The sequence below is a fragment of the Salvelinus namaycush genome, chromosome 4, assembly GCF_016432855.1.
Source record: "Salvelinus namaycush isolate Seneca chromosome 4, SaNama_1.0, whole genome shotgun sequence".
NCBI lineage: Eukaryota > Metazoa > Chordata > Actinopteri > Salmoniformes > Salmonidae > Salvelinus > Salvelinus namaycush.
Window position 1 is genome coordinate 62,443,386 of NC_052310.1, and position 18,740 is coordinate 62,462,125.

The following is an 18,740-nucleotide window of genomic DNA, read 5'->3' on the forward strand; positions in this document are numbered from 1 at the left end:
CCAAAGCACAGCTCCAAACTATGCAATAACTATTTAGGGAAGTAGAAGTCAGCTGGTATTCTGTCTATAATGGAGTGGCCAGCAGTCACTGGATCTCAACCCTATTGAGCAGTGGTGGAAGCAGCTTGACCGTATGGTACGTAAGAAGTGCCCATCAAGCCAATCCAACTTGTGGGAGGTGCTTCAGGAAGCGTGGGAGGTGCTTCAGGAAGCATGGGGTGAAATCGCTTCAGATTACCTCAACAAATTGACAACTAGAATGCCAAAGGTCTGCAAGGTTGTAATTGCTGCAAATGGAAGATAATTTGACAAAAGCAAAGTTAGGACAATTGTTATTTCAATTAAAAATCATTTTTTATAACCGTGTCAACATCTTGAATATATTTCCTATTCATTTTGCAACTCATTTCAGGTATGTTTTCATGGAAAACAAGGTATTTTCTAAGTGACCCCAAAATTTTGAACGGTAGTGTATATGTATATATATTTAAAAATCAGGGGGCATGACCCCTTTAGGGTAAACATGATTGGCTAAGATCCACCTACCCTGGCAGGCTCAATGAGGAGTCCTGGCTCACCACTGAGGAGAGGGAAGACAAATTAATTATATCACATTAAAAAAAAAAAACATTTATGTGCAACCTTCACATTCCAGAGCAATAACTCAGAAAATGTGTTGCTTTCCTTCCCAGTCATTGAAGACTAATTCCTGACATTGCTGCCCTCTAGGTTTAGATGAGAAATTGCATGTACTGGCACAGCCTAGATGGTGGGTGGTGTTTGTGCCTGAATAAGACAAAGCAGCTGGCAAGGTACTGCTCCGTGTCAGGTACATATGCAGTGTAGCTCTATAGAAGGTTCTATCTATATCCATAAGTGTACAGATAGCCATGCTCTTTGAAATGTTTGAATCCTTCTCAAAATGTAAAGTAATTTGTGGATTCAAATAAAGTATTTAAAATGTGTGTGTGAGCGCGTCGTAACTAGGGCTTTTGCCGTGACCGTATTACTGCCACACCGGCAGTCATGACCGCAGTAAAATTCCACGTAACCGTTGAGTCATGGTAATCTCCTCTTTTGCACTCTGGACATGCGTTGGTAATACCCAACTCGCTAACAACCGCCAGGTCACTAATGGAAAGTTCTGCATGGAAAGCTCTGTATCAGAGGTGTGGGGGGGCTGCCTTAATCGACGTCCATGTCGTCGGGCACCCGGGGACCAGATCTTATAAGGGGTGTTAACTGTTCAAGAGCAGAACGGCAGATTTTTCCACTTTGCCAGCTCGGGGATTCGAACCAGCGACCTTTCGGTTACTGGGTCTTAACCGCTAGGCTACCTGCCGCCCCAGGCTACCAGGCTAATGGCCTGGTACTCAGGGCTCTATTGTCCCTCTAACCGCTCTGACATCAATGCAAATGGAATCGAAAATGACAAACTCATCAAAACAGTGTGTGCTTTTAAAACTCACCTCACTGTGATTGATCAATTTGAAGATAGTTTCAAACAGTTGTTGAACTTCTGAGTGGAAAATATGGTCATTGTGGATGTTGTTTCAAAGCCTAACAACAAAATGAACAGTGCTTTCTAAGGTGATGATTCATTCAAAACACCCATACGCATATTAGAGCTTATGCTCTCTAGAGCTTACCGAAGCCAACCACAATTTTTTTTAAATAACTATTGTGTTGTTATATAACACAGCCTACCGCATTTCACGCACGTCAGAAAAACGCGATTTAAGATGTCTTTGGTACATAATTGGTCTAGCCTATACTTCAAAATTAAACTAATTCTAGTAATTGCCTTTGAGCGTGGACCGTATTATTATGCATACTGGATGGACCTTATGCTACGCGCCAACTTTTTATCCATGAGTCTGGGCCTAGGCGATGCTTGTATTTTCATAATTAATAGGCTGACATTCCTTTTAGCTACAGAATCTCTCACCACTGCTTTTCCACCTCTTTCTCCATTCTTCTCTCCAGGGCGCAGAGAAAAGTGCTGTCAGTTTAATGAAATATATGTTTTCTTGTGAAAACATGTTACTATGGATGGTCCAGAACAGATTTCCCTTGGTTTCCCAAATGAACTGGGTAGCTGCAGGAACAAGGTCGGAGAGCCCATGGCATACAGAGTTTGGATGGAGTATTACCTGTCGCACAGCATGCTCCTCCAACGGTGGTTAAGGCGTGGAGTGAAATAACCGACATGATTGAAAAACGAACCAGCTATTCGAGTGCATATGGATGACGTTGTTAATCCCCTGCCCATTTGATAATGGGCCATTCTAAATTAAAACTAATTTTAAATATTAGTAAAGACAAGAATAAATTGAGAATAGCAAAAATAAGATCACTTTATGAGAGACTGTGTGCAGGCTGAGACGAGGAACAGAGCAAGCTTTTTTTCTCTCAAAACATCAATAGCCTATAGTTGCATCATGCAGCCCATATATGTTTTGATTTCTAAGACAGTCTAAAGTTTGTATCATTTACAACTATAGTTGACCAATAACTGTAACATATAGGACCTGTTTCAAATTATAGGCAATTTTTCACATTCCAATGCAAGTGCCTTTCTATTTCATTCAGCTAAGTTCAATTATATTATTTTAACTATAAAATCCTATATCATAATGCTTCTTTAGACCTACCTAAAATAAATATTTATTGTGATGTGTATATTAAATTGATTTAAATGTAGATGTTCGAAAGGCACGCATCAACGGCTTGTGTGCGTGGAGGCCTGGAAATGCTAATCGTGTTTATCCTAATTAATGTCAATTACCGTGAGACCAGCAATCTTTTGCATGACAATAACCATCTGACAGAATGCCATGACCGCCACAGCCCTAGTCCTCACCCCTAGAAGCCTCAGGTGAAGCCAGTGCAGCCTGTACAGTGGTGAATCTCTCCAGCAGCAACACACTCTGCATCTCCTCAAAACCCAGCTCCTAGAAAGAGCGAGAAAAGGAGGGAGAGAGAGAGAGAAAGTTAGGAGGCAAGACTATGGATCGTCCCTTCAGTCTAATGGCTTCCTCTCCTTGTCTGCTTTGAGAGTTAAATGCAAACTTATGAATGCAGCACAATGCTTTCCCCTGTCCTGTGTTTTCAGATCAGTGCAGATGTAGGAGACCACTTTAGACTATTGAGATGCACCCTAAAAGGACAAACAGTGCATGAACAGTGTAACACCCCTAGATGTTACACAATTTTGTTGTAGCCCTGAACTAACTCACCTGATCACCTATTCAATGGCTTGATTATTAGTTAACAAGTTGAATCAGATGTGATGTAGTTAAAATACATGGAACAGCTGGGGGCCCCAGAGGAGAGTTGAAAACCTGACCTAAACTCCAGTCTTCCTGTCCTTAGCTGGTTGTCATGAAGGAAAGGAAACGAGGAAATTAGCCAATTTAGTAGATCTGGAACATAACCATACGCTGCCATTTCACATACGTATTGTGTGACCATGGACAGCACGTGTGTACGCAGGCTTGAATTGTGTGTGTGTATTAATATTTGATGTAGTACTCTGAAGTTGAAGAGGCTGTGTGTGTGCGCGTGCGAGCGAGCGACTGAATCCAAAATCACTCCCTTCTCCTTGCCCCTCCACTTAAGCGTTCACGTGCACCTCCGCCATATGCACAAGTGTTCAAAGCTGAGGGAGTGAAAATTATCAAGGGTGTAGTGGCTAATTAGACCCTCCGGTAGTCACTTCGGCCAGGCCAGCAAGGCCGCAGGCTCCAGAGCGAAGTGCTATCCTGACACACAATTTGATACAAAAGAATGGAGAGGTGTGCCTAATTATATATTTCCCATGCATTTGTTTACGTCTGATTTCCAGAGTTGACACATGTAACAGATTAAATGCCTCAAATTAAATGTTTAAAGGCCCTGTGCAGTACAAAATGTGATGTTCCTGTGTTTCACGTATATTTCCACACAATGAGGTTGGAATAATATGTGAAAACTATGATGTCCTTTGAGTGTAAGAGCTGTTTGAAAAGACCGCCTGAGATTTCAGTGTGTAGTGGTGGGATAGAGTTTTGCCCTGCCTGGTGCTATCACCAGGAGGTGAATCAGTTAAGACAGTTCCAAACCTCTCTGCTAATAACAGCTAGTTTTCAGTTTGCTCCTCCCCACTCAGACCACTCCCAGATAGTTCTAGCAGAACTCTTGCTTGAGAAATTGCTCTTTGCTAAGAAGCTTCTTTTTTTTTTTAACCATTTTGATAGAAAACAATCACAGTACTTAATTGTTAAAGAAATTATTTGATATTGATATAAAAATCCAATGCAGGCGTTTTTAACTGCTACTGAGGTTAACATCTTGTAAAACAACAGGGGTGATTTGTTAATTAGAATTTCATGCTTGTTTTATTTCAAAGTGGAACATGAATAGTATCATTCAAGCCACGAGTGAGTCCTGAAGTTGATGGGTTAATTGATCCCCTCACCACTCTCTGGAAGACACCCTCTGAGTTTTGTCAGCAACAGAGTGCCCTCCAAGAGTGTTGGTAGGGGCAAGGTGGTGGTTTGGGATTCACCAAGAGTGTGTGAGTGAGCGAGCGTGTGTACCATAAGCTGTAAGACTTTGCAGTTGAAGAGATCAATGACGGCCTCCTCACAGTCTTCATCCAGCTTCAGCACTTGTTCCATGGCTTTCTCCGCCTCACTGTACCTCTACACACACACACACACACACACACACATGCATGCACGCGCAGACACACGTACGGACGCACACGTTTAGAGGTAAAGACACAAAAGGCCGGCATAAAAATTATAGAACTGATGAAAAAACAGTAAATGCAGAATATGCGTCCTATAGAATAGATTACAATACATGACAATAGGACAGGTCAGAACATGAAAGTGATGTAGTCTGTGGCCCACCTTCATGCCAATGAGTGCGCTGCCCTTGCGGAAGTGTCCTTTAGGCCAGGCAACTGCCAGCTGGATGGACCGCTCAGCATCAGACAGGGCCTGGGGGTACTGCTCCAAACAGCTATAACAATACGACCGGTTCCCAAAGAACCTGGAGATAGACAGAGGAGAAATTGATAAATAACAATGTCATATACACTTCTGCCAATGTATTGATATATAATAAGCATATTGGCGTTAGAGGTCAGGTTGCAAAGGGAGAATATATTACTTGAAACTTTCAAAGTTTACCAGTAAACGACCAAAATTTGGGTAACTTTAAATTTTATCAGTTGACATCTAGTGGCCTTTTTGGGTAGTTCAGATTCTCTGGCCGTCTGTGACCTTACCACGTAAAATATACAAAATAACCAAATAAGATGAGTGAACACCATTGGTGTTAAATATGAGGGTTTCAGCATGAAATACCCTTAATATTTGTATTTCAAACTTTTATTGGTTTTACTATGTCGAATAGGTCTTGGTTGTTAATGTTTTGGCACATGTGATGCGTTGCAGAGTTAATTGAAAATGCCCCTGTTCAGACACTTTTTTTCCATTAATTAGGCTATTATCGCTTGAACCATATGGTCTATCCACTAAACTCATAATATGGACACAAATATATATACACACACACACACGTGTGTATATACACATACACACACACTCAGCAAAAAAAGAAACATCCCTTTTACAGGACACTGTCTTTCAAAGATAATTTGTAAAAATCCAAATAACTTCACAGATCTTCATTGTAAAGGGTTTAAACACTGTTTCCCATGCTTGTTCATTGAACCATAAACATTTTATTTCACCAGGTAGGCCAGTTGAGAACAATTTCTAATTTACAAATGCGACCTGGCCAAGATAAAGCAAAGCAGTGCGACAAAAACAAAACATAGTCAATAACGCAATAGAAAAATCTATGTACAGTGTGTGCAAGTGTAGAAGATTAGGGAGGTAATTAACACTGGAGCGATAGATGTGCAGATGATGTGCATGTAGAGATACTGGGGTGCAAAAGAGCAAGAATATAAAAACAATATGGGATGAGGTAGTTGTGTGTACCATTTACAGATTCACTGTAACTGTACTCAGCCATCGGTAAGCTGCTCTGACAGCTGATGCTTAAAGTTAGGGAGGGATATAAGTCTCCAACGTCAGTAATTTTTGCAATTCGTTCCAGTCATTGGCAGCAGAGAACTGGAAGGAAAGGCAGCCAAAGGAAGTGTTGGCTTTGGGGGTGACCAGTGAAATATACCTGCTGGAGCGCGTGCTACTGATGGGTGTTGCTATGGTGACCAGTGAGCTGAGATAAGGCGGGGCTTTACCTAGCAAAGACTTATACAGTTGAAGTCAGAAGTTTACATACACTTAGGTTGGAGTCATTAAAGCTAATTTGTCAACCACTCCACAAAATGTCTTGTTAACAAACTATAGGTTTTGGCAAGTCGGTTAGGACATCTACTTTGTATATGACACGTCATTTTTCCAACAGTTGTTTACAGACAGATTATTTCACTTAATCACAATTCCAGTGGGTCAGAAGTTTACATTCACTAAGTTGACTTTGCCTTTAAACAGCTTGGAAAATTCCAGAAAACGATGTCATGGCTTTAGAAGCTTCTGATAGGCTAATTGACATCATTTGAGTCAATTGGAGGTATACCTGTGGATGTATTTGAAGGCCTACCTTCAAACTCAGTGCCTCTTTGCTTTACATCATGGAAAAATCAAAAGAAATTAGCCAAGATCTCAGAAAAAAAATTGTAGACCTCATCCTTGGGAGCAATTTCCAAACGCCTGAAGGTACCACGTTCATCTGTACAAACAATAGTGCACAAGTATAAACACCATGGGACCACGCAGCCGTCACACCGGTCAGGAAGGAGACATGTTCTGTCTCCTAGAGATGAACGTACTTTGGTGCAAAAAGTGCAAATCAATCCCAGAACAACAGCAAAGGACATTGTGAAGATGCTGGAGGAAAGAGGTACAAAAGTATCTATATCCACAGTAAAACGAGTCCTATATCTACATAACCTGAAAAGCTGCTCAGCAAGGAAGAAGCCACTGCTCCAAAACCGCCATAAAAAAGCCAGACTACGGTTTGCAACTGGACATGGGGACAAAGATTGTACTTTTTGGAGAAATGTCCCCTGGTCTGATGAAACAAAAATAGAACTGTTTGGCCATAATGACCATCGTTATGTTTGGCGGAAAAAGGGGGAGGCTTGCAAGCCGAAGAACACTATCCCAACCGTGAAGCACGGGGACGGCAGCATCATGTTCTGGGGGTGCTTTCCTGCAGGAGGGACTGGTGCACTTCACAAAATAGACGGCATCACATGGTTGGTTCTTGGTTAGTTAGGTTGGCTTTGTGCATGCTACCTGTGCTGTGAAAAATGTCTGTCCTTTTTTGTATTTGGTGGTGAGCTAACAAATTTACGTGCTGTTTTCGCTGTAAAACATTTAAAAAATCGGACATGTTGGCTGGATTCACAAGATGTGTACCTTTCATTTGCTGTATTGGACTTGTTAATGTGTGAAAGTTAAATATTTAAAAAAAATATCTTTTGAATTTCGCGCCCTGCACTTGAAGTGGCTGTTGTCATAAGTGTACCGACGCCGGGCTGCAGCCATAAGAAGTTAAGCATACTTCCAAAGTTGTGGCAAAATGGCTTAAGGACAACAAAGTCAAGTTTTTGGAGTGGCCATCACAAAGTCCTGACCTCAATCCCATAGAAAATATGTGGGCAGAACTGAAAAAACATGTGCGAGCAAGGAGGGCTACAAACCTGACTCAGTTACACCAGCTCTGTCAGGAGGAATAGGCCAAAATTCTGTAGAACTGTAGATGACCTGGAGCCAGTAGGTTTGGCGGCAAATATGTAGCGAGAGTATCAGCCAATGAGAGCATACAGGTCGCAGTGGTAGGTAGTATATGGGGCTTTGGTGACAAAATGGATGGCACTGTGATAGACTAGATCCAATTTGTTGAGTAGAGTGTTGGAGGTTATTTTGTAAATTACATCGCCGAAGTCAAGGATTGGTAGGACAGTCAAGTGTGATGAACATGCACCTGTGGAATGGTCATTAAGACACTAACAGCTTACAGACGGTAGGCAATTAAGGTCACAGTTATGAAGACTTAGGACACTAAAGAGGCATTTCTACTGACTCTGAAAAACACCAAAAGAAAGATGCCCAGGGTCCCGGCTCATCTGCGTGAACATGCCTTAGGGATGTTGCAAGGAGGCATGAGGACTGCAGCTGTGGCCAGGGTATTCAATTGCAATGTCCGTACTGTGAGACACTTAAGATAGAGCTACAGGGAGACAGGACGGACAGCTGATCGTTCTCGCAGTGGCAGACAACGTGTAAAACCTGCACATGATCGGTACATCCGAACATCACACCTGCAGGACAGGTAAAGGATGGCAACAACTGCCTGAGTTACACCAGGAACGCACAATCCCTCCATCAGTGCTCAGACTGTCCGCAATAGGCTGAGAGAGGCTGGACTGAGGGCTTGTAGGTCTGTTGTAAGGCAGGTCCTCACCAGACATCACCGGCAACAACGTCGCCAATGGGCACAAACCCACCGTCGCTGGACCAGACAGGACTGGCAAAAAGTGCTCTTCACTGACGAGTCGGGGTTTTGTCTCACCAGGGATGATGGTCGGATTCACGTTTATCGTCGAAGGAATGAGCGTTACACCGAGGCACTTGCAGGTGCCTTGGTAGAAGAGTGGGGTAACATCTCACAGCAAGAACTGTCAAATCTGGTGTAGTCCATGAGGAGATGCACTGCAGTACTTAATGCAGCTGGTGGCCACACCAGATACTGACTTACTTTTGACCCCCCCTTTGTTCAGGGACACATTATTCCATTTGTTAGTCACATGTCTGTGGAACTTGTTCAGTTTATGTCTCAGTTGTTAAATCTTATGTTCATACAAATATTTACACATGTTAAGTTTTCTGAACATAAACGTAGTTGACCGTGAGAGGATGTTTCTTTTTTTGCTGAGATATATATATGATACATTTTAATAAATTACCGAAGTTAACAGGTTTATGGCAATCTATGTTAATTACCAAAATTACAGGAGATCCTGGTAACTTTGGTAAATTACCGGTAACTTTGCAACCCTAGGACATGCGGTAGTGAGTAGTGCTGAGTGATTTGAGGTCATCGGTTACATTTTTAAAAATAATCACGATTTTCAATTATATATATATATATTTTTAAATGCACGATGCATTGTGGGTTGAATGCTGTAACACAGAATAAAACAATTAATAAAAGTCCCATGATAGTAGTGGCTGCCCATGACTGCTTATCACTTATTAACCATCAGTTATTCACATTACTTTAATAAAATATTTCAGTTGTGTATATCAAATGTGTTTTTTTGACTACTATTATTTCATTTAAAGTCATCAACTCATCTCTATTGAGCTGCTGCCGAAGCGGGCTGACAAAATTACTATTTTTGTAGTTCTTAAAATAAGGCATACTTTTATGACTGCTGAATGCCAATAGCTCGAAGCAACTATGCTCTAATCACGCATTCTTCGGTCTCTTACATAGCAGGCGTAAAAGAAACTGACAAGTAGCCGCAAAATGGATTATGGTCATTGTAGTTAATTATCATGTTTTCTGCACTAAACTATGTAGAACATTGGCCTGTTGGAAGCTACAACACCATACTATGTCGCACAGCTTGGGCACGATCGGATTTATCTCTAGAGAAACCACAGCGCAATGTGCACATTGAGCTCACAGAAAAATAAAATGGAATTCATTTAATTAGTTGTTTAAAAAACAAAAAAATGACCGGCATTTCAGTTAAATCGCTCAGCACTAATAGTGAGTGATATAATGTAGCTATACAACATGTAATGGTGTGATATTACCTGTAATCCTTTGGGTTGTATCTGATGGCTTCTGTAAACATACCGACTGCCTGAGAATACTGGCCCTCCTGGACCAGCTTGATCCCTTTTTCTACAGGACACACAGTCAGAGGCTCAAGTATACAAACAAAATCTGGGCATGTTTGCACAGCAAGTTGTGTGTGCGAGTGTAACCTGGATGGACATATAGACACTCACCTGTCAACAAGGCACTTCTCTTAGTCACAGCATCTGTTTCATTCACCTAGACCAAAACCAGAGAAATAATTTATAAAATCGATCAAATTGTTGATCACTCAGTTGATCACTTCCGACTCACGGTCACTCAACGAGTGTGCAGGCTAGTGCTCTAGCCTGCACACTTAGGCAGCCGTGTGTGTGTGTGCGCTCGTGTGTGAGAGAGACTATACGAGGTAAAACTCAAACATTCCAAAGAACTGTTTATCATGCCTTCCATGTCCAGAATTCACCTCGCCTTAGGGAGGACATTGAACCTGCACAGCCAACAACTAGCCATCAACACTAGTGGAGACCGAGGCTAAATGTAACACGGTTTGCCTTTTGCTTAAGAAAATGTTTTTGTATAAGAATATTAATAATCTTACATTACACGCTGTAACAACGTTTCTAGGACATACTAGTCGTTTAAAGTAAACCGAGTGGCTGAAATGAAATTGTACAATTCACCCATTGGCGGGGTGAAATCTAACAGGCTGCAGGGCAGTGTTCATTTCGTCAACAATAACTATGACATAAAAATTAAGATTAGAAATGACTTTTAGTTGACTAAAATGTAACGAGACGAGAATGGACATTCAATTTGAAAAGAGCCTCCTTTCCATCATTAGCATGCATGGCTTTGCAGACTAATGCAGTCCTCTTATTTGCGGATAATGTATTTCAGTTGCTCGGGCTGATTGTGTGGGAGAGCCGGGTCTGCTCACACACAGCTCCAAGGCCGTCACTTCAATCACTCTTCTCTCTTTTGAACTGATGTGCAGCAATGACACTTACAATTGTAACTTACCAGAATTTGAAACTATAATTGCGTTTGATAATCTTTGCTTTCATATACGCCATTTTTGCTCTGATCACATAAGCTCTATTTTGCTGTGTGCTTTTATTCATCTTTGTTGCAGCTCACGCGGTCCAAATGAGAGTTGCGGTTGCTTTTTATATTGGAAAAGCTAATGCTATTTGCTGAATATTAGGCGTACATTAATACTTCTGGCATTGTTGGAAAGCTCAGATTATCCTCTACTCATGACAATCGTTATGGGAAGAAATTCAGAGCTGTAAACATTTTAACCTGTAGCCAAGGCTTATAGCCATATAGTTAATTATGGCTGGCATTGGTTACAATGTGCAACAATAGCAATATTGCTAGGGGGATAGTTGGCCGAGTTGGACAAGGTTAACTGAATGTAAACGATGGAAGCTAGAGGTAAATATGAATAATTTAATGGGAGGGGGGTGGGGGTGCACCGGCTATTGTGACTAAAACTAGTCAACAATTTTGCAGAGTTGAAATCACATGAAACTATATCTAAAATAGCTGCGGTAGGGTTAAATGTAAAAGCATAAAAACAGAATCTTCTTTTTATTTATAATATGTCCCTTTTTTTTTTACACTCCAAAAACAAACATTCATATGAACAACAACTTACAAACATCTCATCTGCCCAGACCCGCATGCTCACACCCCAATCCCTAGTGCCTGCATTATTGTTTGCCACTTGGCAATAAATTGTAACAATTTATTTCTCGGTCACCCATGCCATTTCAAATCAAAAATGTATTAGTCACATGCGCTGAATACAACAGGTTACAGTTACCTTACAGTGAAATTCTTACTTACAAGCCCCTAACCAACAATGCAATTTAAAAAAATATGGATAAGAATAAGAGATAAAAGTAACAAGTAATAAAGAGGAGCGGTAAAAAAAAATAACAATATATACAGGGGGGTGCCGGTACAGAGTGAATGTGCGGGGGCACCGGTTAGTTGAGGTAGTATGTACATGTAGGTAGATTTAATTAAAGTGACTATGCATAGATGACAACAGAGTGGCAGTGGAGAGGGAATGCAAATAGTATGGGTAGCCATTTGATTAGATGTTCAGGAGTCTTATGGCTTGGGGGTAGAAGCTGTTTAGAAGCCTCCTGGACCTAGACTTGGCGCTCAGGTACCACTTGCCATGCGGTAGCAGAGAGAACAGTCTATGACGAGGGAGTCTGACAATTCTTAGGGCCTTCCTCTGACACCGCCTTGTATAGAGGTCCTGGATGACAGGAAGCTTTACAGGGCCGTTCGCACTACCCTCTGTAATGCCTTGTGGTCAGAGGCCGAGCAGTTGCCATACCAGGCAGTGATGCAACCAGTCAGGATGCTCTCAATGGTGCAGCTGTAGAACCTTTTGAGGATAGGTTTTGTTGTGCCCTCTTCACAACGGTCTTGGTGTGCTTGGACCATGTTAGTTTGTTGGTGATGTGGACCCCAAGAAACTTGAAGCTCTAAACCAGATCCACTGCAGCCCCGTCGATGAGAATGGGGGCGTGCTCGGTCCTCTATTTCCTGTAGTCCACAATGTCCTTTGTCTTGATCACGTTGAGGGAGAGGTTGTTGTCCTGGCACCACACGGCCAGGTCTCTGACCTCCTCCCTATAGGCTGTCTCGTTGTTGTCGGTGATCAGGCCTAACACTGTTGTGTCATCGGCAAACTTAATGATGGAGTTGGAGTCGTGCCTGGCCGTGCAGTCATGAGTGAACAGGGAGTACAGGAGGGGGCTGAGCACGCACCCCTGAGGGGCCCCTATTGAGGATCAGCGTTACGGATGTGTTGTTACCTACCCTTACCACCTGGGGGTGGCCCGTCAGGAAGTCCAGGATCCAGTTGCAGAGGGAGGTGTTTAGTCCCAGGGTCCTTAGCTAATTGATGAGCTTTGAGGGCACTATGGTGTTGAATGCCCAGCTGTAGTCAATGAATAGCATTCCCACATAGGTGTTCATTTTGTCCAGGTGGGAAAGGGCAGTGTGGAGTGCAATAGAGATTGCATCATCTGTGGATCTGTTACGCAAATTGGAGTGGGTCTAGGGTTTCTTGGATAATGGTGATGTGAGCCATGACCAGCCTTTCAAAGTACTTCATGGCTACATACGTAAGTGCTACTTGTCGGTAGTCATTTAGGCAGGTTACCTTAGTGTTCTTGGGCACAGGCACTATGGTGGTTTGCTTAAAACATGTTGGCAATACAGACTCACAGGGAGAGGTTGAAAATGTCAGTGAAGACACTTGCCAGTTGGTCAGCGCATGCAGTACACGTCCTGGTAATCCGTGTACTACAAGAATGTTGTTTTGTTTAAAGATCTGCCTCATAGGCTGCGGAGAGCGTGATCAGAGTCCTCCGGAACAGCTGGTGCTCTCATGCATGTTTAAGTGTTATTTGCCTCGAAGCGAGCATAGAAGTAGTTTAGCTTGTCTGGTATGCTCGTGTCACTGGGCAGCTCTCGGCTGTGCTTCTCTTTGTAGTCTGGAATGGTTTGCAAGCCCTGCCACATCCGACGAGCGTCGGAGCCGGTGTAGTACGATTCGTTCTTAGTCCTGTATTGACACTTTGCCTGTTTGATGGTTCAACAGGAAGGCATAGCGGGATTTCTTATAAGCTTCCGGGTTAGAGTCCCGCTCCTTGAAAGTGGCAGCTATAGCCTTTAGCTCAGTGCGGATGTTGCCTGTAATCCATGGCTTCTGTTTGGGGTATGTACGTACGGTCACTGTGGGGACGACGTCATCGATGCACTAATTGATGAAGCCAATGACAGATGTGGTGTACTCCTCAATGCCATCGGAGGAATCCCAGAACATGTTCCAGTCTGTGCTAGCAAAACAGTTCTGTAGCTTAGCATCTGCTTCGTCTGACCACTTTTTTTATTGATCTCATCACTGGTGTTTCTTGCTTTAATTTTTGCTTGTATGCAGGAATCAGGGAGTATAGAATTATGGTCAGATTTGCCAAATGGGTGGCAAGGGAGAGCTTTGTATAGGTCTCTGTGGGTGGAGTAAAGGTAGTCCAGATTTTTTCCCTCGGTGCACATTTAACATGCTGACAGAAATTTGGTAAAACGGATTTAAGTTTCCCTGCTTTAAAAGTCCCCGGCTACTAGGAGCGCCGCAACCGGGTGAGCGTTTTCTTGTTTGCCTATGGCGGAATACAGCTTATTCAATGCAGTCTTAGTGCCAGCCTCTGTCTTTGGTGGTATGTAAACAGCTACGAAAAATGCAGATAAACTCTTGGTAGATAGTGTGGTCTACAACCTACCATGAGATACTCTACCTCGGGCGAGTAATAGCTTCAGACTTCGTTAGATATCGTGCACCAGCTGTTATTTACAAAAATACCTAGTCCGCTGCACCTCGTCTTACCAGACGCCGCTGTTCTATCCTGCCGGTACAGCGTATAACCAGCCAGCTGTATGTATGTTCAGCCACGACTCCATGAGACTCCATGAAGCATAAGATATTACAGTTTTGTATGTCCCGTTGGTAGTTTAATCTTCCACGTAGGTCATCGATTTTATTCTCCAGACTACACGTTTGCAAGCAGAATGGAAGGAAGTGTGGGTTTATTCGATCTTCTACGAATTCGCTGAAGGCAGCCCGCCCTTTGGCCCCCTTTTCTCCGCCTCCTCTTCACGCAAATCACAGGGATCTGGGCCTGTTCCCGAGAAAGCAGTATATCACTCGCGTTGGGCTCGTTAAAGAAAAAAAAGGATTCTGCCAGTCCTTGGTGAGTAATCGCAGTCCTGATGTCCAGAAGTTATTTTCGGTCATAAGAGACGGTAGCGGCAACATTATGTACAAAATAAGTTTAAAACTAAGTTACAAACACGTAAAACGTCAGCCTTCTTCTCCGGCGCCATTGCACTATCAACACATCTACCACAGAAAGTAACTAGCCAGTCATCCTTAGCAAACAACACCCCTACCATAGCAACTTAAAGCTACCAAAGTAGCTAGCGATCTTTAGCCCCAACACCTCAGACTGACAGCTATTGACAAAACATCCACCACAGCAAATCTCTAGTTAGCTAGCTATACTGGCTATCACCACTCTAACGATAACAACTAGTCAGCAATGTAGATATCCCAAAACTCAGGGTCCACTTACCTCTCTGGTTCTGCCCTCATTCTCCTTATTCTCTTTGGACTTGGCAGCAGGTTTGGTCCAGCCTTTTGGCCTGATGTGGCTAGCAGCGTTAGCAAAGAACGCACTGCTCACATCCCACTCCAGTTCCTACAGCAGAGAAGGAGAAGGAGAGAGAATGGTTTACTAAGGTGCCAATCAGCTTGTATATGAAGACTCCTCAAGTACACACAGCTCCCCTAAAAGCTAGCCTGGGGAAGACGGATCATAATAATGGATGGAATGGAGTAATTGGAATGTAATCAAACACATGGAATCCATGTGTTCGATACCATTCTATTCAAGCCATTACTATGAGCCCATCCTCCACAATTAAGGTGCCACAACACAAATAGATCTAGGACCAGGCACCTACGCCATTGCTTTGCCCAAATGAACGAGTCAATCTGTCCCTACCTCTTCAGATGTTCTTGCAGCGGTATTCTGGGGTCCTTTAGTTCCTGAGGGGGCTGGCGATGGGGTAGAGGGTTCCTTAGAGTGAGGGATGGCTGCTTTATCCTCTTTCTCTTCTTTGACTACCTCTTCTACCTCCACCTCAGACTCACTCTCATCTTTATCCTCTTCCTCCTCAGATCTACCATCGTCCTCCACATCCTGGAAAAAAAGAGCATATCATAAATTAGCTGAAATGCAAAATGTCCATTCCTTTTTATACAGACTTTTTTTCTGATCATTGTAAATGAGGCTGTTAAGCATTGCATAATTTATATTAATTCAGAATACATGTAATACTGGTTTGTAGTTAACCTGGTCAGTGCCCTCAGGCTTCTTCACCTGCTCCAGCTTCTTGCGTTCCCGTCGACGCTGAGAGGAACATAGTAACAGCATCAGGATACACAGATTGGGTGCTGAATATGTGGTTCACTATGGACAGAGTAGGTCCTTCACAGTTTTTAACCAAACACTATGGCTCAGGAAGATTTGGTGTGTGTATGTATGTATGTATATATATATATATATATATTAATGTGCGAGTGTGTTGCTCACCTTCCTCTTGGCTCTGCGTCGCGCCGCTCTGTGTTTGGCCTTCTCCTCCTCGGTCATACAGTCCTCTCCACTGATGTCCTGTTCCTTACACACACATTCATTATTAAGTGCATCGATGATGTTGTACCCACAGTGACCGTACAGTACATATCCCATCCAGAAGCAATGGATTAAAGGCAACATCCGGATGGTTATAAGAAATACCGCTATGCCTTCCGACGAACCAACAGGCAAAGCGTCAAGACAGGAAAAAATTGAATCCTAATACGCCAGCTCTGACACTCATCGGATGTGGCAGGGCTTGCAACCTTTTACGGATTACAGAGGGGAAACCAGCCGCGAGCTACCAGACGAGCTAAATACCTCCTGTTTGCTTCCAAGCTAGAAGCACTGAATCATGCATTAGAGCACCAGCTATTCCGGATGACTGTAAGACCTTTAAACAGGTTAACATTTACAAGGACGCAAGGCCAGACAAATTACCAGGATGCATACTCAGAGCATGAGCTGACCAGCTGGGAAGGGTCTTCACTGACATTCAATATCTACCTGACTAAGTCTAATACATGCATGTTTCAAGCAGACCACCATAGTCAATGTGCCCAAGAACGCCAAAGTAACCTGTCTAAATTAATTTCAACCCGTAGCACTCACATCTGTAGCCATGAAATGACTCACATCAAAACCATCACACCAGACACCCTGAACCCACTCGCATACCGCCCCAACAGATCCAAAAATTACCATCTCCATTGCCCTTATCCGTCCGGGAAAAAAGGAACACCTATGTGAGAATGCTGTTCATTTACTACAGCTCAGTGTTCAACACCATAGTGTCCTCCAAGCGCATCACTAAGCTAAGGACCTTGGCCAAAAAGAAGGCCAAAAAGATCATCAAGGACAACAACCACCCGAGCCACTGCCTGTTCACCCCGCTATCATCCAGAAGGCGAGGTCAGTACAGGTGCATCAAAGCTGGGACCGAGACACTGAAAAACAGCCATCTCAAGGCCATCAGACTGTTAAACAGCCATCACTAACAGAGAGGCTGCTGTCAACATACTGACACAAATCTCTGGCTACTTTAATAAATGGACTTAAAAGGTATCACTAGTCACCTTAAATAACGCCACTTTAATAATGTTTACATATCCTACATTACTCATCTCATATGCATATACTGCTCTATATCATCTACTGCATCTTGCCTATACCGCACGGCCTCCGCTCATCCATATATTTATATGTACATATTCTTACTCATCCCTTACATTTGTGTGTATAAGGTAGTTGTAGGGCCCCGTGTGGCTCAGTTGGTAGAGCATGGCGCTTGGAACGCCAGGGTTGTGGGTTCGATTCCCACGGGGGGCCAGTACAAAAAAAAAAAAAAAAAAAAGTATGAATGTATGTACTTGTAAGTCGCTCTGGATAAGAGCGTCTGCTAAATGACTTAAATGTTGTTGTGAATTTGTTAGATTACTTGTTAGATATTACTGCATTGTCGGAACTAGAAGCACAAGTATTTCGCTACACTCGCATTAACATCTGCTAACCATGTGTATGTGACCAATCAAATTTCATTTGAGGTCCAAAAGGCTTCAACAGCTTCTACCCCCAAGACTGCTGAACAGCTAATCAAATGGCTAACCAGACTATTTGCTTTGCCCCCCCCCCCCCCCCCCCCTCCCTCCCTCTTTTTACACTGCTGCTATCCTCTTAATTATCTAGGCATAGTCACTTTAACGCTACCTACATGTACATATTACCTCAATTACTTCGACTAACCGGTGCCCCCACACATTGACTCTGTACCAACACCCCTGGCGTAGCCTCGCTATTGTTATTTTACTGCTGCTCTTTATTTATTTGTTACTTTTATTTTTTACTTAAAACATATTTTTCTTAACTGCATTGTTGGTAAGGGCTTGTAAGTAAGCATTTTACTGTAAGGTCTACATCTGTTGTATTCGGTGCATGTGACGAATATAATTTGATTCGACTTACAGTTGACCGGGGCAACTAGCAGGGAAGAAATTTGACGAACAGACTTGTTGGAAAGGTGGCATCCTATGACGTTGCCACGTTGAAAGTCACTGAGCTCTTCAGAAAGCCCATTCTACTGCCCTTGTCTATGGAGATTGCATAGTGGTGTGCTCGATTTTATACACCTGTCAGCAACAGCTGTAGCTGAAATAGCCGAATCCACTGATTTGAAGGGTTGTCCACATACTTTTGGCCAAAAACTTCAAGACCACAATGCACCGACTACTGTCAAACATACAGCCCCTTGTCCTTCAGTGTAACATGTCTTTACCCTGGACAGTGTGAAATCATTACCTTACCTGTGTGACTTTGGTGGGCTCAGAGGTCCCTGCTCCACATTCCATCTCCTCCTGGCGCTGAGCATTGGAGGTTTCTGGGTAAAAAAGCAAAACATACAGTACATCAGGGTTCTATTTGTACATTACATGCTCAAAGATAACCCATTCCTCTAGACCAGACATTGATTAGGTTAAAACCAGGCTAACTTCAACAACTGAACTGTGAAAGGTCAGTCAGATAAAGGTTTGTACGAGGTCACGGCTTCACTGAGGTCTGATTCAAGTCAGTCAGTCACACACAGAAGTCTTATGACTGAACACTTCCTTATGCAGAAGGAGAACAGTTCTTGTTTTTTACTGTCGAAGAGTGCCTTAA

The 18,740-nt window shown here is 42.9% G+C and overlaps 1 protein-coding gene and 1 non-coding gene across 5 annotated transcripts in view; one reads left to right on the forward strand and one right to left on the reverse strand.

The window, feature by feature from the left end:
• LOC120046700 (hsp70-Hsp90 organizing protein 1-like) overlaps positions 1–18,740 on the reverse strand; it is a 48,720-nt gene that overhangs the window by 9,343 nt on the left and 20,637 nt on the right. The window contains exons 2-12 of one of the 4 annotated variants that reach the window (XM_038992124.1): positions 18,386–18,459; positions 16,044–16,121; positions 15,804–15,860; positions 15,453–15,650; positions 15,021–15,146; positions 10,053–10,098; positions 9,855–9,945; positions 4,899–5,040; positions 4,581–4,685; positions 2,864–2,954; positions 547–580 (exon numbers count right to left, since the gene is read on the reverse strand). In XM_038992124.1, coding sequence (XP_038848052.1) covers positions 547–580; positions 2,864–2,954; positions 4,581–4,685; positions 4,899–5,040; positions 9,855–9,945; positions 10,053–10,098; positions 15,021–15,146; positions 15,453–15,650; positions 15,804–15,860; positions 16,044–16,121; positions 18,386–18,459 — 1,042 coding nt within the window. Of the gene's footprint in view, positions 1–546; positions 581–2,863; positions 2,955–4,580; positions 4,686–4,898; positions 5,041–9,854; positions 9,946–10,052; positions 10,099–15,020; positions 15,147–15,452; positions 15,651–15,803; positions 15,921–16,043; positions 16,128–18,385; positions 18,460–18,740 lie in introns of those variants that run through there. The other 3 variants (XM_038992126.1, XM_038992123.1, XM_038992127.1) reach the window with 3 other exon arrangements.
• trnap-ugg lies at positions 17,340–17,415 on the forward strand. The gene has a single exon. It is a non-coding gene; the product is annotated as a tRNA-Pro (tRNA).